The 26,180-nt window shown below is 38.0% G+C and overlaps 1 protein-coding gene across 2 annotated transcripts in view; it reads left to right on the top strand.

Moving 5' to 3' along the window:
• Nucleotides 1-1,027: 1,027 nt before the first annotated feature.
• Nucleotides 1,028-26,180, top strand: part of LOC135223634 (transcription factor Sox-14-like) — a 126,468-nt gene continuing 101,315 nt past the window's right edge. For both annotated transcript variants that reach the window (XM_064262263.1, XM_064262262.1), the window contains exon 1: nucleotides 1,028-2,265. In XM_064262263.1, the coding sequence (XP_064118333.1) occupies nucleotides 1,973-2,265 (293 nt within the window). In that variant the 5' untranslated portion in view covers nucleotides 1,028-1,972. The remainder of the gene's footprint in view (nucleotides 2,266-26,180) is intronic.

Raw genomic sequence — 26,180 nt, 5'->3', positions numbered from 1 at the left:
GCTAGAGTGCAATGATGAAAGGATAGGAAGATAACTACCTAAAACTTCTATGAATATATTGAACAGTAAACTACGGATGAACGCAGTCCTCCAAAGAGGTATGATTTCCGACTGCATTTTTTATTTGCCTCTCATCATGAAATACTGGTATACGCCTCCCCTCACATTTATCCACACCCCTCTCCAATACATATCTCCAAACACCTCTTTACATCCCTCTCTCATCCCTCTGCACGCCCATCACCCTCAAATCCACCCACATGCCCCTCCCGCCCTTCCCCAACACTCATACGCTCACAAAAAGTGCTAATGCCCTTGAGTGCGGTTGTTTCTGTCACATGCTGGACTTAATCCTGTTTCCCCCTGGCAGGTCCTGTCAACCAGACATTCACATGATCTTATAGGACCACTTCACCCGGATTACATTGAGATAAAAACGAGAAGAAACTTTCCATTTTCCTTCTTCCTTCGTTCCATTTAACTGATAAAATCATCCGGAGTTCATTCTAGTATTAGTTGCTTGCATTCCATTGATTAATTAAGAAATAACGTGGTAGGTAGCGAGGGTTTTGGTTGTTATGTTTCAAGTGTAGTTGAAGTATTTTTGTGGTGGTGTGTTAAGCAACCACCAGATGGCAGTGGCTTCCACGGCAGCTGCAGAGCGCCAGTCTCGCCTCCCGCTAACTGATGCTACAAAGCACCAGAACTGTTTTATTGATTGTCAATTCCTCGGCGATATTAACATTCAGCGTTTTCTAAATCATGTTTAAATGATGCTATATGCCAGTGACATGAATCGAAGGACGTATTTTTCAAATGGATGTTCTAGAGGGGGATGAGCATCTCGCTTCCTAGAAAAACACTGAGGATCATCTGATCTCATGGAGCAGCAAGGGGGCGGGGCTCGGATATGTAACGAGCGCGATGATTGGCTATTACGTCAAGTGACATCATCTGAATTTCAATATCTCTTTTCAATGTGATTTTTCTCTGACATGCCATTTTTACATTACGGTATTGGCGCGGCATGAGCAGATTGTTAGAAAGCGGTCTGATACACGCGGGCAAGCATTCATGTGCAGTCTGTCAGAAAGTAGGCTGTCCACACACCCCTGGGCGACCACCACTTAGACTTGTGACTCGCGTGTTACACTCAACCCTTCTACCTCCTCCGTCGGCCTCCTCTCTCTCTTCCTCTTACTCCCTCTCCCTCCCTTCCTCTCTTTCTCTCCGCTGGTGGACAGGAGGAGCCCCTCCTCACTCACTAGCCCTCCACACCCTACTGACCACCTTTCTCATCATTTAGTGACCGATTGCGATTATCTCCAGTACATACACACGCGCTCACTCGCTCGGCGGCCTGAATGATGCCTCGCTCCCCGCTCCTCTGAAAGGCGGCAAGAACCTCTCCTGGGAGGAAGAAGTGGAAGGAAGACTTAGTTAGCAGGAGGAACTTTTGCCTGGGATGAGCAACCGCTGAGTTTCATAGCGCTTGACCAATCTTTTGACCTCGCGAGCTATATCATAGACTGGCCGCCAGAGCCGCTGCTCCTGGCTAACACTCGGCCTACCCACGTGCTTTTGGTGCTCCTCGAAAATCGGCTACGATACAGAAAGAAAACGGAGAGTGTTCTCTATGTGAAGTGGCAAACAAATCATGTTGTTCTGATTAACTTCCTGGCAATTTTCTTACTGATCATGTCGCGTCATTTCTTCTAAGAATTTTTGCCGAGATGAAAGTGGTTCGAGGTCCGCGGTTCGCGTAAAGACCTCGCCAGAGACACAAGTACCGTCGTGAAAGTAAAGTTGAACAGTTTCATCGTCAATTGACTGGTCGATCTCCGTGAACGGAACTTGCATCTATCAGTTCCACCGGAAGCCGTGTGTGCAAGAGAAACCCCGACAACCCTTGAGACGTCACTCAACGTCACCCGCAGCCGGTGGGCGCCCCCAGCACGAGCGAGAGACCAAGATGTTCAACCTCTCCGAACTGGGGACCCTGGAGACGGCCTCCATGGCCTCTCCGACGACTTCCCTCACATCCACCTCCGCCTCCAGCACCACCACCACCGCCTCCAAGACCGACGATCACGTCAAGAGGCCGATGAACGCCTTCATGGTTTGGTCTCGCATCCAGAGGAGGAAGATCGCGCTCGAGAATCCCAAGATGCACAATTCGGAGATTTCGAAGCGCCTCGGGGCCGAGTGGAAGCTGCTCAACGACAACGAAAAGCGACCCTTCATTGATGAGGCCAAAAGACTAAGGTAAGGAAGGGGTTTCCTTCGTCATCGTACTCAACACCTGTCAAAGGTCAAAGAGTTTTCACCTAAAGCCTAACGTATGTTTTTCATGTACACCCAATAATGCCTGCTGCTATTTAGCCGTCGCATAAAAATGCAGCTCTTAGAAACTGCAATCTACAAAGCATGCCTGGATCTTACCAGTTACACCCACAGTACAAAGTAAAACAGTAGAAATTCACATATTTAATTATTGTGCACCGCTTTCCAGTTTTATATATTTATATATATATATATATATATATATATATATATATATATATATATATATATATATATATATATATATTGCAAGTGACGAAACTTAACAGGTGTTTATCAACGAATGAGGAAAAGTGGCATAGGTTAGAAACTTCAGATCTGTCGGTGCGTATCATATCGAGAGACAATGCGTGCAAATTCGATTCGATACGTTTCTTTTAGACTAAGAGAAAGACAGTGATGATTTTCGACCTCCGTTTATTTTAAAAATCATCAAACACTAAATCCCTGTCCATTAGAACTGGATGCCGTGTTCTTTGTTCTCCAGCGGGCCCTATTAATATCTCATGCCTTGTCCCGCGGCGGGAGCTTGTTTCTGGGACACTTTGCTCTTTTCTTTCCATGGAATCGCTCCCCATTTTCCCCAGTTCTTGAGAAGTAACACCTGAGTACTACAGGATGTGGCATTCATTCAGCCTTCAGGCACCCGTGCGTAATCTGTGATTGTGTACATTGTGTGGCCCCGTTATTATTTTCATCTTTAAATGTTGTTTAGAGAATGCACGACGTAGCGAGGGTGATTTCCGACCTGTTTAATGCGGAAATTGCCTCGTAGAACCAAATGTAATCGGGTCAAACACAATTCACCTGAAGCATCGTTTCTGAAGCTTGTTCTACATCAAGTTCACGTTGCCGTCGGTCGCGTCATCACTTGGATCACGTTTATAATAGTTGGGGATTCGCTCCCGTTAAGAGGAATACCGTCGAATCAGAATAGTGATTCGTGACGAAAACAGCTATCGTTCTTTTTATTGGGTCAAGGAAACACCTGTCGATATATGGTTCTCTCTCTCTCTCTCTCTCTCTCTCTCTCTCTTCTTCTCTTTCTTTATATAATATATTTATATATATATATATATATAATATATATATATATATATATATATATGCGTGTGTGTGCGTGCGTGCGTGTATATGTATATATATATTCTCATGGTGACACGAGAAATTAATGTGTAAAGGGACTACCGCATTTTCATTAGGGGAACTCTTCGTATATTTCGAGAGTTCAGGAGGAGCAAGTCTACTTGAATGGTCACTAAAGAAATCAAACAGCATAAACGAAACATAGCCTCTGTGAAGGTAGGACGCCTCGCAGAGGAAGTGTTGTGGTTAAAATGCTGCTCTAAATGATGAGCGTCAATATTTGACGCCGGGCGGAGATGAATCAAAAGAGTTTCGGGTTATTGTATGTATCCGTAACAAGCATAAGCGATTACGTTAAACGACGTTAAAGGAGTCATTTAGAGGAGCGTTAGTCTTTGCAACAGCGCGCTTCAACTCAAAGCCCAAAAGCAATCAGATGACTAATGTCTCTGCAAATGTTCTTTCGTATATGGCAAACGACCTCACAAATGGATTCCAGTGGATGAATGACGGAAAGGAGCGATGGTCGTAATTGTAGCTCAGTTTGCATTGTTAACAGCACCACGCCGTCGTCGTTAGGATCTGTTTCCGTGAAGAACGGCAGTGGCGTTATTGTGTCATTATGAATGACCATTGACGTTACAGTCAGGTATGCAGTGCATACACGGCATATGCGTATTATGCGTGCTGGGCTTAGAGCGTTTATGGCTCGTGTAATAGTCGGACTTTTTTAATGGGTTTCTGTAGCATTCATATTAATCCTCTTTTTTTTAATCTTTGGAACTTTGGTATCATTTCCTATCCATTATGATGAGTGAAAAGTGTATGTTGGTCCTACCGCTTGCTATCAACATGACTCCAATATGTCTACGTTGAAATTTCTTTATTTTTCGTGATGTTCAACTTGTCATTTTAAAAGATAGCGCAGAATATATTTTTGCGTGATCAGCAACCCTTTTGATATGTCACTCTTCGCTGAAAACCCTCATGATTCTCTTTCCCGCATTGTCTTTGAAAAGCTTTTGTCTCGCTTCCCTCAATAGTGATAGCATACAAGTTTCATGTGAAAATTATTAGAATTTTGCAAAGCATTGTTACACTATATATCTATTCTTTATATTAATTTTTCAATGGAATTTCTAGGGAAAAATGTAATAGGATTCTCCTGCCACCCCAAAATTCCATTCGGTCTAACAGCACCCCTCGGCACCGTTTGCCTTTGAGCCTTCAAACCACTTTCCCCCTGAATCATAATTGTCTGAAATCGTGGCAGGTAGAATCACGATGCCATATCCTGGGCGGTGAAAACAGTAATCAGGATATTCGCTTGAGTGACTCTCTCTCTCTCTCTCTCTCTCTCTCTCTCTCTCTCTCTCTCTCTCTCTCTCTCTCTCGTATTAGGAACACTAACAATGTATTTTTGTTTTTAGTTCCAATTTTTTCCTCTTTGCTTTATGAAAATTTTCATTCATGCTGTTTAGTAGGGAAAAGTAATTGCTGTACGTCGCTAGTATTTCCGGCACCGTACAAAGAATTTACTGACCAGATCATCTTCCTTGAGTGCTTGGTGTGAGTTGTGCAGCTCTTTTTCTCTGCCTCACATAACCAATGGCAGAACGTAGTCTTCTGTGATCAGAGATTGTCTTTGCTTTACTCCGTGGCTAGATGGTCTGTGAATATTTATATAAGCTACTCTAGCTGCAGCTTTGATTTATACAGAGCTATGCCATCCCACAATTGATATCCGTCCACCCGAATACAAAATAATATTTTGCCAGTTCGTGGTAATATTTTATTATTTTTGTTTGCTATTCAATAATTATTGATCTTTTCTCACATATTTTTATCAGTCGCCCACCTCGTTAATGAGTATTTCCTCTCTCTCTCTCTCTCTCTCTCTCTCTCTCTCTCTCTCTCTCTCTCTCTCTCTCTCTCTCTCTCTCTCTCTCTCTCTCTCTCTCTCTCTCTCTCTGATTTCATGAGATATTCATTATATTGTGTATTCATTCTTTTAGCTTTATTTATTGGCATCTTTCACAGGTAGTCTTATTATAAAGCACGTGCACTTGTGCGTCCATGCTCGATGTTGAGTTCACTCATTGCATCGAAGGCCTCTGAAGGAGTTCCGTAAACGATCTGAAGACGTCAACGGAGGTGTAAGAGGAACTTCCGAGACAGAAGCGATGATTCCCCTCAGGCTACCATAATTTACTTGAGGGTTCTGTTAATCTCAGAATCAACACGGTTATATTTAGAGCTGAAAAAGAAAGCTTAAAGAATCCAGGTCCTCAAAAAATAAAATTCATTTCTCAAGCGCTGGATGAAGCCATTTTCACCACAGGAAATTATAATTTATGAGTGATAAGAGGAAATTAAATAATACTTTTTATCCATGCAAGAGAAATAAGACGTCCTTATAAAAGTAACCTTAAGTTAAAACCATGGATTTTCTCCGAAAACTTAAGTAACAGTAGGATTTCCTTGGGTACCTCCATTGACAATGTAATTCTGGTCGTAGAGAAGTGCTTTGAGAAGCGATGTTAAGATTATTTCTACTTCTGGTGTTTCTTGATTGACCTCGAAAGGTGGAAGACAGGGAAACGGGAATTGAAGAGGATCTGGAAAAAGATAAGAAGATGGAAACGGGAATTGAAGAGGATCTGGAAAAAGATAAGAAGAGGGAAACGGGAATTGAAGAGGATCTGGAAGAAGATAAGAAGAGGGAAACGGGAATTGAAGAGGATCTGGAAGAAGATAGAAGGAGGGAAACGGGAATTGAAGAGGATCTGGAAGAAGATAGGAAGAGGGAAACGGGAATTGAAGAGGATCTAGAAGAAGATAGAAGGAGGGAAACGGGAATTGAAGAGGATCTGGAAGAAGATAGGAAGAGTGAAATGGGAATTGAAGAGGACGTGGAAGATAGGAAGAGGGAAACGGGAATTGAAGATGATCTAGAAGAAGATAGGAGGAGGGAAACGGGAATTAAAGAAAACGTGGAAGAAGATAGGAAGAGGGAAACAGGAATTGAAGAGGACGTGGAAGATAGGAAGAAGGAAACGGGAATTGAAGAGGATCTGGAAGAAGATAGGAAGAGAGAAACGTGAATTGAAGAGGATGTAGAAAATGTTGAAAGGTGACGGGGAATGGTGGGTGGGGAGGAGAGAAACGGGAATTGCAGAAGTGTGGAAAGGAGATCGGTAAGACGGAAACGGGAATTGAAGAAGATCTGGAAAGGAGACGGGAAGGACGAATGATAATGGGAGAGGAAGTAGAAAACGTTGACGTAGAGAGGCGATAGGGAGAGAGAAACTGGAATTGAAGAGGATGTTGGAAGGTGATGTGGATAGGGATAAGGGAGATAGACGAAAATAGAGAAGAAGCATGTAAGGGGATGGAGGAGGAAACGGGAACTGTAGAGGATGAGGAAAGGGGAAAACTGGAAAGGTGGAGGGGGAACTGGAATCTCGGAGGATATGGAACGAGGTGAGGGGGGATGGAGTGAAAAGTGATTAGCAGAGGTGTGAAGGAGACAGGGGAAGAAGCAACAAGAATTGTGGCGGAGATAGGAAGGAGATGGGCAGAGGAAAACGGGAATAATAAAGACTGTGAAAGCCGATGTGAGATGATCGAACGGGAATGACGTAGGATGATGAAAAGGAGATCGGGAACAAGGACGCGGGAAATGTGGTGGAGGACTTTGAGGGAGGCGGATGAGAGGATCCCGGAATGAATTCCGTAGAATGTGGAGAAGAGAATAGGGGAATGGGAAGTGCAGAGATAATATATAATGAATGAAGTTGAGGGGCGGCATGGAAATGGCAGAGGATGTGGAAAGGTGATGGTGAGAGAGAGAACGGGAATTGAGCAGCATGGGGATATGAGTTGGTGGAAAGGGATATGGGAATTGTGCAAGATAGGGAAAGGAGGCGGAGAAAGGGATTATGGGAATTTGACAGGATGAGGATAGGAATTAGTGAAGGTGGATGGATAAAGGAATTGTGCAGGATGAGAAAGGGTGTTTGTAGAGTGATCAGGAGATGGGGGAGCTTCAAACTAGGATTTCAGAGGATGTGGAAAGGAAATGATGGAGGAAGAGAACACAGAAATTCCGCAGGACTTGGAAAAGAGACGGAGGAGAGGAGGGGGATGATAACTATTGATATCTTCCTTATCATTGTATGAATATGGTTAGTGGAAAATATGACACAAAGTACAGTCTAAATGCTATTTCTGAAGCCATAAATAGCTAGGAAAGTCCGATAGTACGTGCTTGTTGTCATTAGTATTCATTTTCCAGTCGTCATATTGTTTACCCTATTTCATTATAATGGTCTAAGAATAGAGAGAGAATGCGATTGAATTGGTTAAGAACGCCAGATTTTTTTTCTTTAAAAAGCAGAAGTTCTTGTAAGACATAAAATATTTTTTAAGGTTACATTGACATAATCTTCTAGAATAAAAGCAGGAAGTAAGAGTCAGACTAACGAAACTCCATCTCTATTTCAGTCGGTTTTCTTTAGAGTGATTTTAGCTAGATTTTACCTAATTTTCCCCTTCATATTTTTTTTTTTTTCCTTCATATTCATTTTAGGTACTTTTTTGGAACTCTGTTCGATGCGATCTATTTCCCAAGGACATAAAAGATGCCAGATGGGTTGGTCGTGAGTGTTTCGTTCGTCTTTTTAGTCTGATTACAAGACTGCAGACCTGGAAGACTTTTTATAAGCAGATAAAATTCTTAGTAAATTGTGTTATGCGGAATCGGTTTAGCATGTTTATCGCCGTTGCCTTTGCCTCAATGGGCAATATATCTTAGATTGATTTATATTTCTCGTTTACCGTTGTTATATTTCACAAGATTGAAATTCCAGAGATCTCAATATTATTATCGACATAAATTTAGCGTATAAACGTATATTGCATAACTTTATTTCAAGAAAATTTTCTTTCTCTGGATTTTGTGGTAAAATAGGTTAGTTGATGGAGACGTCTTCTCCCAACTCAATATGACCTGCTCACATGGTTACTAATTAGAATACGCAACTAGCTATCCATGGCATGAAAGCATGGATATAACACAGTACCGTTCCTTTTATATTCCTTTTTTTTCTTGCAAGACTGAGAGCGGTATTTCGACTTGAGAAAAATATCTTACAGCCAATCACTCCACACTCGCTTATTTAAAGCCCATTGATGCATACTGCCCTTTGCTACAAAGACTGATGAATTCCTCGTTTTCGACCACTGCGTTTTTAGACCATCACTCCATGAGGTCGGTGGAGACTAAGGATTTTGAGTTTGTGAACAAAGGTTACTAGCATATCTCTTTTGCCTGGTCGTGATAGAGACATCATGAGGGAAATCCATTTGACGCGGAATATTTTGTTTGGGTTTCTCCTCTTGTCAGTTTCCGAAGAGTGCCTTTCAAGTATTTACTTTATATCATGGAATGTCGCGAGTTATAAATGCCAGTTTTTCATTTTGTGCATTAGCTCATGAGCACATGGCATCACGAACACCAGTTAACTAGTGAAAGATTTTCCTGTAGGTGAAACAAACATTTATGTGTGTGTGGAAGAGAGAGAGATGGAAAGTGATATTTACACAGCCATTATTAAGCATACATATTTGTTCTAACTGCTTTCGATAATGTTAATTTTATCGCATTCTTTTGTTATTCTCTGCATAGCAAATGAGCCTCGCCTTTGCATGTTGCTGCCTTGTCCATAAAATATCAAGCACTTTTTGATATAACAATGTGTGCCAATGCACAGATGTTAGAAAGCTAACGACGATGTACAACATTCTATTAGCTCCGCCATATGGGTGTCGAGTAGATTTCACAGGAGACAGCTAGTCTGTTCGACACGAGCTTGAAGAAATTCTCGAAATTTCCTCTGTACAAAATATCCGGCAGTGTTTTTACTGCAGGTCTGAGAGGCATCCGTAACCCATGAAGCAAAAGCTCTCAGTTCATGCAAGTTCGATTTGTGTTCTTCTGTGGCATCTTGATTGCCTCAATAATGACCTAAAACCTTCTCTTTTTGGTCAAGGTCTCAATTTTCTTTGTCTTGCTGTTGTCATTCCATGAACGGTGCCACATTCTCAGGTCTTCAGTCTGCGCTGTGCACTTTTCCGTTGATACTAAATGAACGAACATCCTTCACACAAAAGATTAATAAATCAGCCTTAACTTTCCTTGAAAAAGATGGCGTTCTCTGGCGTTTCTTTGAAAAGTGATAGGATGCTGAACTTTCCTTCCTTGCGACTTACTCTTCAAGCCTCGTGATTTTATTCTCGTTGTGCCTGTCAGCAACACTACTGCCGTAGGCACTATTGTTGACGTAAGACTGATGTCCAATATTGTGGCTTGGTTTTGTCAGAATCATTCTTGGTCTTCTTTATTCTAACTGATGGAGAAAATAATCTTCCCTTTTGATGAACTTCATTAAGCTGTTGTGTGTTTCTCAAATTATATAACAAACTGGTTCACACCAAAGTTTCGTGAACAGTGGCTGATTATGTAAATTAAGTTTCTAAATAACAGCATTCATCGAAGATAACTCGCGATCCAGACTTTTTCTGGAAATGTTAAATCTGTTTGCCTTACTATTTCGGAAGTGCCTAGAAGTGGATAGCTGATCCTCTCAGCGTTACAGCAGTCTTTATTACTGATTATTGGATCGTTAATGTACTTTGATATAATTTCCACTTAGTAGACATAAAATTCGTTACCGGATGGTGATTGGTCACCATAAGGAAAATCCGACCGTCATCATACCATCCAAATGCAAAGTTAGAATTCTCTGTCAATGTCTAAAACTTTGAGTCTATCGCCTGGGTACATCATCGAGGGATGGTCAAAATTTAAGTTTCTCCTCCCCCTTGGAAATAGCCATTGTAGTCGACATCCCAATCGATTTCTAACCTTTTCATATTGTTTGTGACTCTTTACCCGCCCCATTGAGATCTTGGCCATCAATAACCGACCAAAGTTGCACTCACGACTTCTTTTCTTTTGCAAGTATTGATCATAAAAAATGATGAATTAATGGCATGTTTTATCTTCTCCGTTGCTGATTGATGGCTTGGAACACTATGTGCTAATTTTCGACTACGTATTCTTTGGTGAGCTGACGAATATGGCCATGATTTCCACATTTGTGTTGTCTGTGCATAAGCAAGAAGTCAGTCAAAAATCGATGGTCAAAGGTTTACAAGGGCGCTGAACATTTCACAGCCGGTTACATGTTTGCCTATAATTTCCATACAAATACGTGTCATTCCGAATTTACTCTTGATGGTGACTTGCTTGAGCACTGTATATTAATGTATTAGTTCTAAGGTGAATGACTACCATGAATGAATCTCGATACATTTTTCGTTTTTCCATTCATGTTTATGATATCCTCACACGCCACGCGATACAGAACGTTTTGAGGTTCATTTTTTATGTCTTGCTTGCATGATAGTATCTATACGACTTACACGTTTATATTCATACATATAATTATATGTATGGACATATAATTGGTACGCGAAAAGCTACACGAGCGCGCACGCGCGCACGCACACGCACGCACGCACACACACACACACACACACAAAAGGGGACGCTCCTCCTAACTGGTAACTGGTATAGTTTCATAGAGGAAGCAACTCAATAGTGGAAGCTGCATTCATTCTAACTGCCGAATCATGGATGATCAATCTATAGAGGATACGTAAACGTAATAAACACTTCATATAGCTGTATATTAGATGGCTCATCAGCATCGTGGCAAACACTAACATTTTCTGCGCCATTCACTTCTGTACGACACGTAATCTCGTGTCTGCTGGGAATTAGGACCTTCCATTCCAATACCTCTTCCGCCGAATCCATTCATCATTTTCCAGGCCTTCCATTCCTTCACCTGGATGTCATTAAACTATGGTGGGTCAGAGCCAGACTGGAAAAAGGACAAGGAGCGAACAACCTATTACAAAAGAATAATTACAAAGAAACGACAAAATTAACGCCTTCTGGCCCCATCCCTTACTAATTGAGAAAGCATAAAGTCTATATATATTATATATAGTATTATATATATATATATATATACTATATATAATATATATATATATATATATATATATATATATATGCGCTTGTGTGTATGTAATCTGTAACAATAATAATAAGAGCGTATTTCAATCAAAGCATGGACGTACAGACTCTTGTGGAATTCTTATGCCTTGTTACTTTGTTACATCGCACAGATACTCAAGAAGAAATAGACTGGAAGTCGTATCTGTTTTCTTCTTTTAGTAAAATGAATAAATCTGGAGCTCCTCCTGACAAATGCCTCGGTCCCTCAAACACCTGCGAGCATTCCGCCTGTTTTAAGCCTTCTCATAATTCTGTACTCGGTAATGATCGTGACGTGATAAGACATCTGTGGTGCAAATGAGGAAGAACCGCTTCTGTATTTTCAAAGTAAGTCTCCTTATCAATCGCGTCTACAAAGAAAGCTCCTATCTTCTCGACTTAAAGCACCGCGTTTTCAGCATGGTGATAAAATTGACCATATAAGATGACATCTTCCACAATTCCTTAGGATTATGACAAGCTAAAAGTATCTGATATGGAACCTCTATCACCATATCGTGACAAATCACGAGGCTCATCAGCGGTGCTTCGAACCCGCTACGCATTCTGCATCACTCGCCTCAATCTCACATGCGCTGCCACGCCTTTTGGATCTATTGAAGGCGCTTCATTTCCAATAAGTCCTTACCTGTCTGTCCAACACTCTTGGCCATCCTCTCCCCCTCACTCCCAACGCCTCCGAATGATTCAGTTTTCCTCCAACCTAGCGTCATGCAGTTTTTATACATATTAGTATACAGGAGATAGAAGGGACAGGTAACATGCAATAGAAAAAGGAAGATGACAAATGATAAATTACAAAAGAGGAGGAGAGCGAAAACGTAGGGAGAATAAAATAATGTTTTGAAGGGAAAAAACTACAGAGAAAAAGGTTAATTAGGAAATGTAATTTAGAATGCAAACACATACATAATATATACACACATAGATACAAACATATATTATATATGTATGTAATTTTACATATACAGTATATATATGAGTGATCACATCACCGTGTTCATATATACGCATTGAGCTACAAATGTCCTTTAATGTCTAATTTGCTCCACCTCAGAAATAATATATTTTCATACATGCTAACTGAATGGTAGTTTTTAGTAGATAATAATTTCGTCGGCTCCCGGGCGCAAACCTAGGAACCCAGAAATCAGGACGTACAGTGAAGCGCCTTCAACCACATAGCTACCACGAGAGGATATAAGTTATATGTTTATATAATATATATATATATATATATATATATATATATATATATATATATATATATATATATATATATATATATAGCATATATGTATGTATGTGTGTGTGTGTTTATGTTTGGTGTGTGTGCTTGTGCTTTGCAATAGCCGTAAAGGCTCTTAACTTTTTATTTCCCCACTATGTTTAGATATGCTTATCACTATAAAGCCCTGAATCCGAAATGAAGACACCGCGTCCTTTTGTGATGAGATCCGAATCCGCACGCGATGGGTTGTGGTGAGGTTAAACTAAATCACATTGGTTCGGATTCAGGTTTCTCTAGTGACAAGCGTTCGTTTCCAAAAAGTAAGGAGAAATCGAAAAGAAAAGTAGGTCACTACGGCTATTATGAATTCAGATATATCCGATAAAAGTAACAAGTGGATATATGGGATCTTAGAGGGGCACCAAACTTCACCACCCTTCATAAGAAGTCTGTTGTGCCTATTCTTACTTAAGCCACCTGGTCTATGCAGGGAAGGCATTATATATATATATATATATATATATATATATATATATATATATATATGTATGTATGTATATATATATATATATATTTGTGAGTATGTGTGTAGTATATATATACACACGCACACACACACATATATATATATATATATATTATATATATATATATATATATATATATATTTGTGTGTGTGTGTACATACATATAATCGAGAAGTTCAGAATGCATATGCATATATATATATATATATAATATATATATATATATATATATATATATATATATATATATATATATATATATATACTGGACAATGTTGCAAAATTTCAAATATTCGTTTAAAAGTCCAGGGTTTGCTTTTCTTTGGTTTGTGGTAAAGACTAAAACACTATTAGTATTACCTAGGAAGCTCCTTTTCTCCCTTGCTACATAATATATTCTACGTGCCTTAAAATGCGCCCTTTGAATAAAATTTGTATTGTAACCAAGTACAGTGAAAACATTTTTGATATGATTGATTTCAGTATCTAAAAATTCAACATCACAAAGTTTATACGCTCTCAAGAATATATTAGAAATAACACCTATTTTGACATCGTCTGAATGGAAAGAAAAAGCATGGATATATGACTCTGCATGGGTCGGGTTTTTCTATATACTGCATATTTAATCCTATTATCTTCTGAACGACATAATAAAGTGTCTAAGAAAGGTAACCTGTTATTATTCTCATTTTCTACTGTTTAAATTTGATACACTGGTGTAAGTTATTCAGTTGAGTTAGTAAATCTTCAACATTAATAAAATCTGGAATCAAAGCAAAAATATCGTCAACATAGCGAAACCAAACAATTGGAAAGTTAAAAATGGTGGGTAAAACTTCAGTTTCAAAACATTCCATAAACAAATTTGCTAAAACGGTGTAACGGCGAACCCATGGCAAGCCGAAAATCTGTGAGTAAAATTTACTATTACATCCAAAGTGACACTGTTCAATACAAATATTTATCAGATCAATAAATACACTTTTTGGTACAGGTAGATCAATATTAAGACTATCAATTTTGCGTTCTAAAAACCGCATGCATTCATCTACAGGTACTTTGGTGAAAAGGGACTCCACGTCAAAACTAACCATCCTCTTTCCTTCTAACGACAGGTGCCGAGTCTTTTCAATAAAATCTGTAGTGTCCTTTAAGTGAGAGTTTGATATAGTACCCAAACACTTTGATAAATGCTTAGCTAACCAACTAGCCAGATTGTAGGTCACTGAATCACTGAAAAATGTAAATATATATATATATATATATATATTATATATATATATATATATAGTATATATATACTATATGTATGTATGTATAAATACTGTCGAATTATGCAGTGGGTCAGCTACCTTCAGTTCAAACGTAAGAAACTAGAAAGTACTTTAGAAGTTTGTGAATGGATTAAAAATTAAATCATGTAGTAAAAAGCTGTCAGTTTGGAAGCTTGCCGAAGTAGGTATAGTAGTGTGTCCAGAAAAAATTGGTCGATGACAACGAGAACGAAAGAGTTCACATCAAATGCCTACTCTCCAAAGAGGGTGTTCTTTTGTTCGACTCCTGATCGTTCTTTTGAAAATACAGTACGTATGTCTGGGATGATAACGAATGTGATGGGCTATGCACAAAGAATAAAAATATTGCTTTTTGAATCATGATCTGGCTTACAACCCACTGAAAATCTCCAAGTTCACAGGACTATTGTAAATGAGTCAAGGTACTGAATCGTTTCGTTTCTTCCAGACTGCAGAGGTTTCCTAATCCTTATTAGTAATTCACTTGTTTATGTTAATGGTGAGGATGGAATTGCCTTGTGACTACATAGATATAACACATTCTGGCATCTTCTTTTAGAAAAAAAAAGAAACTCCTTTAGCTTTTCTCAAAAGAATCACTGAATTCTATTACCTTTCGCTTTACTTTACTTTAGTCTATGGTATACTTTTACAGATAATGATATATACGTGATTAGCGTCGCGGCGCATTTCGAAATAATTTCCGCAATTGGTGTCAAACAGACCGATGATTATTGTCCCGCTCTACAAAGGTGTATCGAGCGTCCGAATTCGTGAAAATCAACCCTGTCGCAGTGACGTGAGTAGTGAAAGCACAAAAGGAGAACAGATGCTTAAATTTCATTTCCCAGTCGTCTTATTGATCTAAAATCTCATTTTCCCGATAGTTCCATTCGTGAGATTGTTGAAGAGCAATCATTTCATTTTAGTTTCTCATTGAGGGAGAGAGAGTTTATTTGACGAGAGAATGGCAGTGGTGGAAGCAGCCGCAGTTCTTTTGGAGGCTGTTGGCGGCTGGGCTGTGACAGAAGCGGAGTGTTATCAGCCCTCACTAAATAACACAGCAAAAGATAACGTGCAAGTAGGAGGAAACCAAATGGGGGAGGGGAAGGGAGGGGCTGCGGAGGGAGAGGAGAACAAAAGTGATGGACAGGGAGACAAAGATGAAAGGAAATTGCAGGGGGGAGGTGGAGGTAATATGAGAGAAAGGTAAAGCAGGCGAAAGAAGAAGAAAGAAAAATTCCAGGTAACGAGAACAGCCATAAATGCCAGATGACTACAAGGAAGCCAGTTGTCAGCAGCCTTCATACATTTTAAAGGGAAATTATTAATAGCGTCTGTGTCTATCTATGCCTTATACGTTCCCGAGTACAGACGCCCTGTAATCTGAGTTGTTTAGTTAGTACACCCCAAGTTTTCCTCCCACTTGACCAACGAGCAGCTTTCGTTTTCCATTCAGTAATGTTAGAATTCCTGATCGCTTAAGCCTCTCTTCTTTCGACAAACAAAGCTAAAATCTACTTATGTTGCTTAATACCGTTGCCAAAATAATCATCAGGCAGTCATTTACCTTCAGTCCACCTTTGTAATATTGACTCCAAGAGTAATAATCTCAAGGACATTTTTTTTACAGATATTTTTCCATTTCTGGTGAACATTTTGTTCTTTTGCCAAGAACCTTCAATCAGTTTCTTTCGGCTTTCTACGTGTCTTGTGCTTATTTTTGTTTTCGTATGATATTCATCCTGCAAAAATAAAGCAGTAGACTTCAGCAGTAAAAAAAAATAAATAAATAAAATAAGAAAACGTTAAACGAAAAAGTACATTTTTTCGAGATTTTCTGTTTGTATATCATATCTGATGTCCCTTTTATGTCTACGCAGTCCTATACGCCTGAGGTAATGCCAAGTTATTCAGGAATTTTCCATTTAACATAAGTTTTCTAAAACCCATTGTATGAGTGTTCTGTGTGTATTGCTATATATCCTCACATGTCCTTTTATTTCGTTCAGTTGCGAGTAAGAATCTTTCTGCGAAAAATATACATTGGACTAGTTTTCGTGTAGCCACCTTCATCATCATTAATGCCGGTGAGAACTGCCCATTTGATAATACAGGAGGTTAGTGCCAATGTTCACTATTACTCTAATCATACACACACGCATATATATATATATATATATATATATATATATATATATATATATATATATAGTATATATACATATATATAATATATATGCTTGTGTGTGTATGTATGCATATATATATATATATATATATATATATATAATATATATATATATATATATATATATATATATAAGGCCACAAATTTCACTACATATTACTCGTATTATGCTTCAATAAGACGCATGGTTTAGATTCGAGATTCTTTAATGTACAAATTACAAGCTTTTGAACTTTTTCACGTGACTGAAGAAAATGGCTGTGTCCTTGAAAGCTTGTACTTAGTAAATTAAAGACGCATGAATCTATATATATATATTATATATATATATATATATATATATATATATATATATATATATATATATATATATATATATATATATAACATGTGTATGTATGTGTGCTTGACGTCATCATAGCACGTTATTTGCATATGTTAGGTGCACCAAACGAAAAACGAAGTACAGCATATGAATCCTGACCAGTTTCATCAGTTTTTTTTTTTTTTTTTTTTTTTTTTTTGAGTATCTAAGAACGCTGAGGAAGGAATCGTTCGGGATTTATACGCATTGTTTCATTATCCATTATTTCTTTTGATACGATAAACATACTACTACATACATACATACATTACATAATACATATATATATGTAATTATATTATATCTATATATTAATATCTATATAGACGGTATTTCACATTTTATGTGTGTGTGTGTAGTTATTACAGGATAAATATTTTTTAATATATGATATTACTATCAATATAACCCGCAAATGTGGTGGTACCGTCAGTGCACCTCACATGTTGCACTTTAGACATTACTAAAGAGTGAAAGTAGCGTCTCTTCGGCCACTGGCTGCACACACTGTTTAACCTTTTACTTCTATGCCTGCTTCCATTCTTCAATTTTGCTGTTCAACCTCTTTAACTACTGCTTCTTAGTGCAACTGTGGTTTTCTCCCAGCTCCACTTTTAGACCGCTGTGCTCCATTTCCTTTATCTTTTAGATCACTTTATCTTGCTCTCCAACTACGCCACCTTCTTGTTCTCCTTTTCTTAAGCATTGCATGGCCGAAGGTGCCCTACTGGCTGCCAACACTTCATAAAATTTATCTGTCTACCTGACTACTTCTCTATTTGTCGATCTATATATAATATATATATATTTATATATATATATATATATATATATATATATATATATATATATAGCATCACCATGAAATTTTTTGTTTACAAGCATTAAGCTTCGAAGTAGCACACACGCACACATTTATAATATATATATATATATATATATATATATATATATATAATATATATATATATATATATAGATATATTATAAATGTGTGTGTGTGTGCTACTTCGAAGCTTAATGCTTGTAAACAAAAAATTTCATGGTGATGCTATATATATATATATATATATATATATATATATATATATATATATATATAATATATATGTGTGTGTGTGTGTGTGTGTGTGTGTGCATATGTATTATGTGTTCGTATATGTATATGAGTATCTTTAACTTCCGATTTTTTATGAGAGTATACTATGTCTTTTTGGAATAATCGTTGGTAATCTGCCATTATATACCTGCTTGTAAAATGTTGAATTGTATTACTTCTGGGTGACATTGCTGATCTATTGGTTCATTTCTGCCGTTCCTGTAAAACTGTCTACATTGCAGTTGTTCTTCTACCAGTTGCAGAGATTGAAGTCATTTCTCTTAAATGTTTCCATAAGATTACTCTTGGACCTCGAACTCCACACACACTTGTAATAAAAACTATTCAGACAGGTCATAAGGATGAATTTGAATCTAGATAGGTCATAAGGATGAATTTGAATCTAGATAGGTTATAAGGATGAATTTGAATCTAGACAGGTTATAAGGATGAATTTGAATCCCCATTTTAGTATCAAAAAGAGAAATGCAGCACTATTGAATATCAATGGTGAGGCTGTTTCGTATTTTTGTAAATTGAGAACAACGAATTTCTGATAATATGATGATGACGGAGACCATTTCTTGCAAGGAAGAAAATGGGTCTATATGCTTTTGACATCATCATGAACGGATCAAATTAAGTCTCAGTTTGGCAAAAGTAAGAACAAAATTTCCCCATAACAAGATGAGTAATGAGTCAAAGTGATAACTACACATATAAGGCGAATTGCTTCGTATACCTGCTACCTAGAATTAGATACGATTAACGGAGAATAAAAAGGTAGATCACAGTGACAGTTCCATCGTTGACTCACCCGCAACAATTTCACAAGGGGACCTACGACTATGTCACTGTAAGGCTTCTCAGGGATCAGCCACTAGTGATGAGGACCTGTAGTCTACTTGACGGTCTCACAGACCTTACGAAATCAGTATGACGTGTAAATGGCATTTGATTTTGTTATCAACTTTAATTGTTTTAAATGATGCGAACTGTCATTTCTTCCAAGTTCAGCAATTTTCACTTTTTTTAATCGTTTCTCCAGTTAAGGACAAAATACACTGTACAGTACTTGATCTAAGGCATTGTATGAGATCCGACTGCAAAAATGACTGGCCATTCTACAGCTTTCCGGTGGCGTCTCAGGTTGTTGAAGCGCTGATCTTAAGACCTAGCCGATATGCCTACAGGAGAAAATGAGTTACGCGTGATAGATAATGTCCTTTTGTGCCAATTAGTTGCATCCGGCTAGTTACGAGACCAGACTACCGCAAACTTATTTTACCGGCTCCTTTGATTTGATTTTTATATATACATAAACGTCGTGAGTTCCGTTCGCTGATTGTCAGTGATCGGTGTGGTGATGATGGAGTCAAGATGGAATAACATATGTTATTCCATCTTGGATGGAGTGTTGTGAACCCGGTTGAAGTCGCTGCCAGTCTTAGCACAGAGGCCCAGAGCGCATCAGTCACTCAGAGGAGTGTGAGCCTCTGACTGCTGATTAGCCGATCTCGCACCTGCTCCCACTTCATTGTTTGCTTTGCTGGAAGCCTCCTTTTTCACAAATATTTAAAAATCTTCTATCAAATGATGCTAGAAAACAAGGCCTTGTTCGTCATGTATCTTGTATCCAAAAACATGGTAGTGTTAATGCAAAATGCTTTCGATCTTCTGCTCTTTTTACTGGCGTAATATTCGTCTGCCGCTGGATATGGGTTCGAAGAAAGAGTTTTTCATTCATTTTCGTTTTGATGTCAAGGTCATTTAGGCTATTAGAAATGTCCATGCATATATACTATGCATGTATATATATATATATATATATATATATATATATATAGATTATATATATATATATATATATATAGTATATATATATATATATATATATGTGTGTGTGTGTATGCATAGGCGCACTCCAGGTACATCTTATCAGAGGAACCAAAGGGAAAGGCATCATACTCAGGTAAATTAATTTTGGCATCATTTCACGACTCTGGTCGCATCCTCAAGGCTAGAATTAAAATATAAACCAAGTACTGCACAATTCATAAAAATTTGCTCAATATTTAATATAGAATTCAATTAAAAAAGAAAACAAAAATATACTAAACGTTAGAATTATGTACAAAACATGCAAATTCTAAAAACAGTAAAATTATATAAAACACTCAAATAGTAAGGCCATTCTGTACCTTATCCTCGCAAAGGACTGGCAGTGACTAAAAGAATTACATAAAAACAAACAACGCACCTTCGGCGATAAAGAATTGGGCAGGGGAAGATTGCGTATTTAACACGGAACTCTCTTTTTATCATAATTGACTCCAAGATTGTTAACTCGTTTTCATTAAATACCTGACCTATGATTGTAAAGTCCTTTTCATCAATATACGTTTTACATAACTTTGAGTGATTCCTGATATTTGATTGTTCGGTGTTTGTTAATCTACTGACCGTTCTAAAACTTACACCCATGTGAGAATCTGTTTTTTTTCTCTCTCTCTTAATAAGCCTCGTACAACACACTAAGTCACGTGATCACATCTCAGGAACATACATTTATAAGCAATATTAGATATTATAAGAGGACTAAGGCAGTCTTTCGTTTTGAACGGAGATCCAATTATTCATGGATTTTTTGGAACGATTTTAAGGTTCAGCTCCGGGAATTCTTTTTGAATATTTGCCAGGAACTTTGTTCTGAAAAAGTCATCGTGAAAAAAAGGGAAGCTAGCAAACATTTTTAATTATGGTGCTGTCAAAATCGTTAGCATTCTAAACAATAGTTTGTCTGGGTAGCAGATTTTTTTTAAAGATATTGGGATAAAAAGTTAATTTCCTCATTAAATGTAAACAAATTAGAGGTATGGACGAAGGTCCTGTGGACGCAAGTTGAGATAGTATTGAGATGAAAATTATAAAAACAAGAACTATAAAAGTTGATACCTCAACCAGTAAAATTCTTTTTCCTAGAAACACCCGTGTAGAAGCCTCGTTCACTCCTGGACACATGAACGTCTAAAAAGGGAAGCTTCTCATTTTCTTCTTCAGGTGCAAATCTGATATTAGGGTGTAGGGTATTGACAGGCTCTGAGAATTGTTCTGCATTAAACTTGTGTCATCAACGTATCTACGATAAAACTGAGGCAAGAAACTGAGAGGGCAGTCATCAAGCATACACTCCTCCAAAGAGGGGATCCCATTGCTACTCCTTCCACTTGTCTATGCAAAAACAAACCATAAAAAATGAAAGTCGTGTCCTGCATGGCCAATTATAAAAACTGTTTAATAACACACCATCAAAATTATCAAAAGTAGAGTCTGGCTGTATAAATAACTCATTTGAAATAAAGTCAGTTGTCTCCCTCACAGGGACATTAGTCAGTTGTTTATCACTTAAGGTGCATTGTTTGTTTTTATGAAATCTTATGGACACTGCCCGTCCGTTGCAAGGATAAGGTACAGAATGACCTTACTATTTGAATGTATTATAAAGAATTTTATTGTTTTTAGAATCTTACATATACTCAGTAGTTGGAATATTTTGTATATATACATATATATGTATTTGCGCATTAAGCTACAAATGGGCTCGAACCACGGAGCCGACGAATTTTTTATTTACCAAAAAAAATCCCCTTCGGTTAACATACATGAAATTATATTAATTTCGAGGTAGAGCGAATTAGATATCAAAGGACATTTGTAGCTTAATGCGTATATATGAATCACAGTGATGTGATAAGACTCAATATATGTATATATATGTCAATACAATTAAATGAATTTCCTCACATCACCTTGATTCATATACAACATTAAGCTACAAATGTCCTTTAATATCCAATTCGCTCTACCTCGGAATTAATATAATTTCATATTTGTTAACCGAAAGGGAATTTTTTAGTTGCTTATAAGTTCCCCGTCCCATAGGCTAGAACCACGGAACAAGAACTCACGCCTGCAGTGACGCGCCTTAAACCACACAGCCATCAAGGGAGGTTTAAGTTGATACCGACTCCCAACTGCGAATCCCTGTCGAACTCAGGTATTCGTAATTAGAGTCGGTATCAACCTATCTACCCAAGGTCTAAAGAATACCTTGCTTCTACCTTGTTAACCGCGTAGTGCGTTTGCCTCACGTAGCCATATTATGAAATGGATTTTATCACATCACCGTGATTCATATACAAGCATTATACTAAATGTCCTTTAATATCCAATTCGCTCTACCTCAGATTTAATATATTTTCATTTATATTCGCCGAGGGGGAATTTTTTTAGTTGATAATAAGTTCGCCGTCACATGGGCCCGAACCACTGAACAAGAACTCACGCATGCAGTGACGCATCTTAAACCACACAGCCATTAAGGGAGGTATAAGTTGATACTGACTCCCATCTTCAAATCATAATATGGCTATGTGTGGCAAATCCAGTACACGCTTAACATGGTAGAGGTGGTTTGATGCCGATTCTAATTACAAATACCTGAGTTCGACAGTGGTTTGTAGATGGGAGTCGATATCAACTTATACCTCCCGTTGATGGCTGCATGGTTTAAGGCATGTCGCTTCAATTCCGAGTTGTTATTCCGTGGGTCGAGCCCATGGGACGAAGAACCTATTATCAACTAAAAAATTCCCCTTCGTTTAACATATATGATGTCTTAGCCCCGCACTTTAATGATAATAATAATAATAATACCTCCACAGTATTCTTTCCAGATAGTAAGTCTTATGTATACCGAATATGGTTGAAATTGCTCAGTGCGTTTCAGAGTTATGCTGGAACATACATACATACATACACACACATACATACATCCATTTACACAACACACACACACACACACCTATAGATATAATATAATATCTATATATATATATATTTGTATATATATATTATATTTATATATATATTATACATATATTATATATAAAGAGAGAATATATGTACGTCAGCAACTCCGTTCTGGTGAAGAAAAGGTTTTTGTCATAAACGTTTTTCAGAATGAAAGCACTGGAACCAATTCCATACTTTTGACATTTAAACTTTCATTATTGTTAAATTTTAGTTAAATTTTACAAGAAAGAGAGAAACCAAGAACAAGTAAGGCTCAAGATGGATGGTTGATGGCGCTTACTCGACACCCTCTCCCCTCCCACTCTTAAATCATATTTTGAAGAAACTGTTCCATTATTTGTGGCTATTGGGTTGTCTCAAGTGCCACGCGTAGTGGTCTTATCCCGGATTAGCAAAGTTATATCATTATTTTCAAACTTTGGATAGTGCCATTGCCTATGTTCAGCACCATAGCCTACCATTGTCTTGTGTTTGAATTTCCTTGTACGTGCTTTCCTTTCCCGGTTTATTATTCCGTTTTAGTCCGCACCATTTCTCTCTGCACTCAGTTCTTAAAAATTATTAGGCTGAAGGGCTGCAAACTGGTTTGATGAGTATCCATCCGCCAATCATCAAACATACCAAATTACAGCCCTCTAGCCTCATGGGCGTGCGTCTGGCACAACTGTAGGTGCCAACAACGCAGGCCGTGGCCGAAAGTCTCATGGACCGCGGCTGAGTTTCATACAGCATTTGCTGTACAGGAAACTCGATAAGGCCGACGAAACTTCGGAGGCATATTTTACTCGTTGGTATCAAGCACTACTTATTTAATTGCTTATTAATTTAGCTGTTGTTATCAGTTATGAGATACACGTATTCAGTTTTAGAGGTTTTAGTTCGTTATCAAAGTCAAGATTTGTTCTTCGGTCTACAGTGCAGTCACTGCTGCTCCTTCCTCTGCCTCTCCTTTCTTCCTTCCTCTGTTCTGTATGTAGGTGGAAGGCTTTCGCTTTATGGAAGCTTGCGATGCCAGTGCCTGGCTTTCTCGGGATTTTCAAACAATAATAAGAGAATTATTCAGTGATGGAGGATGTGCACCGAGGATGCTTCTGTACGTATTAAGCAGAATTGTCATGTTCAGAAAAGATTTGTCGTCGTTATTATCAAAGCACTGAGGCTGCTGACTCAGAGGAATGTGGATCATATTAATGTCAAGACATAGTGGCTGTTGTGCGGATTAGTACGTTCTAATGTTACCTTCAGAAAAAATAAAAGAATTTCTGTTTATATAAGAGCACTGTTTGCTGTGCAAACATTTATATAGGTTAATATTATAAAAGCACTTGGGCAGATGTGCATATTAGTCTCACCTTCCTGAAGAATAAACAATTGATATACAGACAATCAGTCTGACGTGGATATCACTCGGACCTGCCGAGAAAATGAGGGAATGGTCGTTATTAGAGCTCTGAGGTGAGCTCTCGGTGAAAAAAGAAATTATCAGCACTGTCAAATCACTGGGGCAGCAGTTCACTCTTCAGGTATTTTACGAATATTAAAACATACGGTGACCTCCGCGGGATCGTTGTCTCTGATTGTTGGTTCTTGTATTGTTACAGAATACAGCATTGCTAGTGACAGTTTCCACCTCTTTGTCACTGAAATACAAACAACAATGCCATAATAGAGCTTAATCATTTCATTATGGGAGCGTAGTCCATACGTACTGTGTTGAGTACATTCCTCTGTTGCAGGAAGAGCGGAAAAACTGTGGAAGTCGGCAATTACTTGAGCGGCTATTTTGTTTTGACAGCGTTTTTACGATTCCAAGTGCGATACAAGAGCAATAATTTAATAATATAAATACAATAGATTTAACTACCATATATATATATATATATATATATATATGTGTGTGTGTGTGTGTGTGTGTGTGTGTGTGTGTATACATATATAAATGAAGGCAGGAGTTGATAGGAATTGTTTGTATAGAGAGAGTGAGATGAGCCAGGTTGACAAGGTGAAAAATCTGCATTCATCAAACGCGAAAAAGGAAGCCGGCAGATAAAAACTGCAGCTTTGACGCATTGCTTTTGGCTACGTATACATAACTGTTGATCTTAAGAAATGGTTTCCTCATTAATTCAACGGTTAAAAGATGAACGTGAAAGTGACTGGTTTTATTTGGATACATACATACATACATACAACATTACATACATACATACATACATACATACATACATATATATATATATGTGTGTGTGTGTGTGTGTGTGTATGTATATTGTTTCATATGACACCTTACAAGTCATGTGCAACCGACTGCACAAGTCTAGGTGTTCTGTTGGATGCTTCCCATCATCGACAATAGAATTTATCTCATTAAATCCTTTATATCTCTCCCTGGAATATATGGTTATTAAACATCCAGAGCCTCAGATTATCCTCATACAAGTAGAGATATCCTTGAATTCCACTACGTCGCTGGGTTACTTTACGATTAATTGCTCGAAACTGGAGTCAGAGCTCGTCGCTTTTCCTTTTTGTATCCCTTTTCCTATGAAGACTGATCCTGAGGGATTAGATCTAAAACAATCCAAAATGTTAATAGTTCTGTGCAGTTCTATAGACATCTGTTCGATGTGTTAGTTAACAGATAGATCACTCAATGCCTACATCTCCGATTGTGATCTGAGGTCCTGAGTTACCTCGTTCCTTGTCTCTGCTTCCTTCTGCTCAATACTTACTTACGATTTTATTTTGTTAACTGCATATGTGGCACCAGATGAACTGAATATCTTTTAAAGTTCATCACTAACTTTCCTTTGTCGGTTTTATTTTAATCATTCTCCTTTCATATGGCTGTACCTCTCCAAATCTTCTTAGTCTTTCCTGCCCAAGGCATATTAGATCGAAATTTTAGTGGGAAAGTGGGAGAACTAATTAAAAAGTGCTGGCAAGATGGCCTACAAATTACGGAAAAAAGAGGCTCATAATTCGGTACACATAAAAATAAGTGTTAGGCAGCG

Source organism: Macrobrachium nipponense, chromosome 10 (assembly GCF_015104395.2).
Source record: "Macrobrachium nipponense isolate FS-2020 chromosome 10, ASM1510439v2, whole genome shotgun sequence".
Classification (NCBI taxonomy): Eukaryota; Metazoa; Arthropoda; class Malacostraca; order Decapoda; family Palaemonidae; genus Macrobrachium; species Macrobrachium nipponense.
This window is presented reverse-complemented; position numbering and strand designations above follow the sequence as displayed.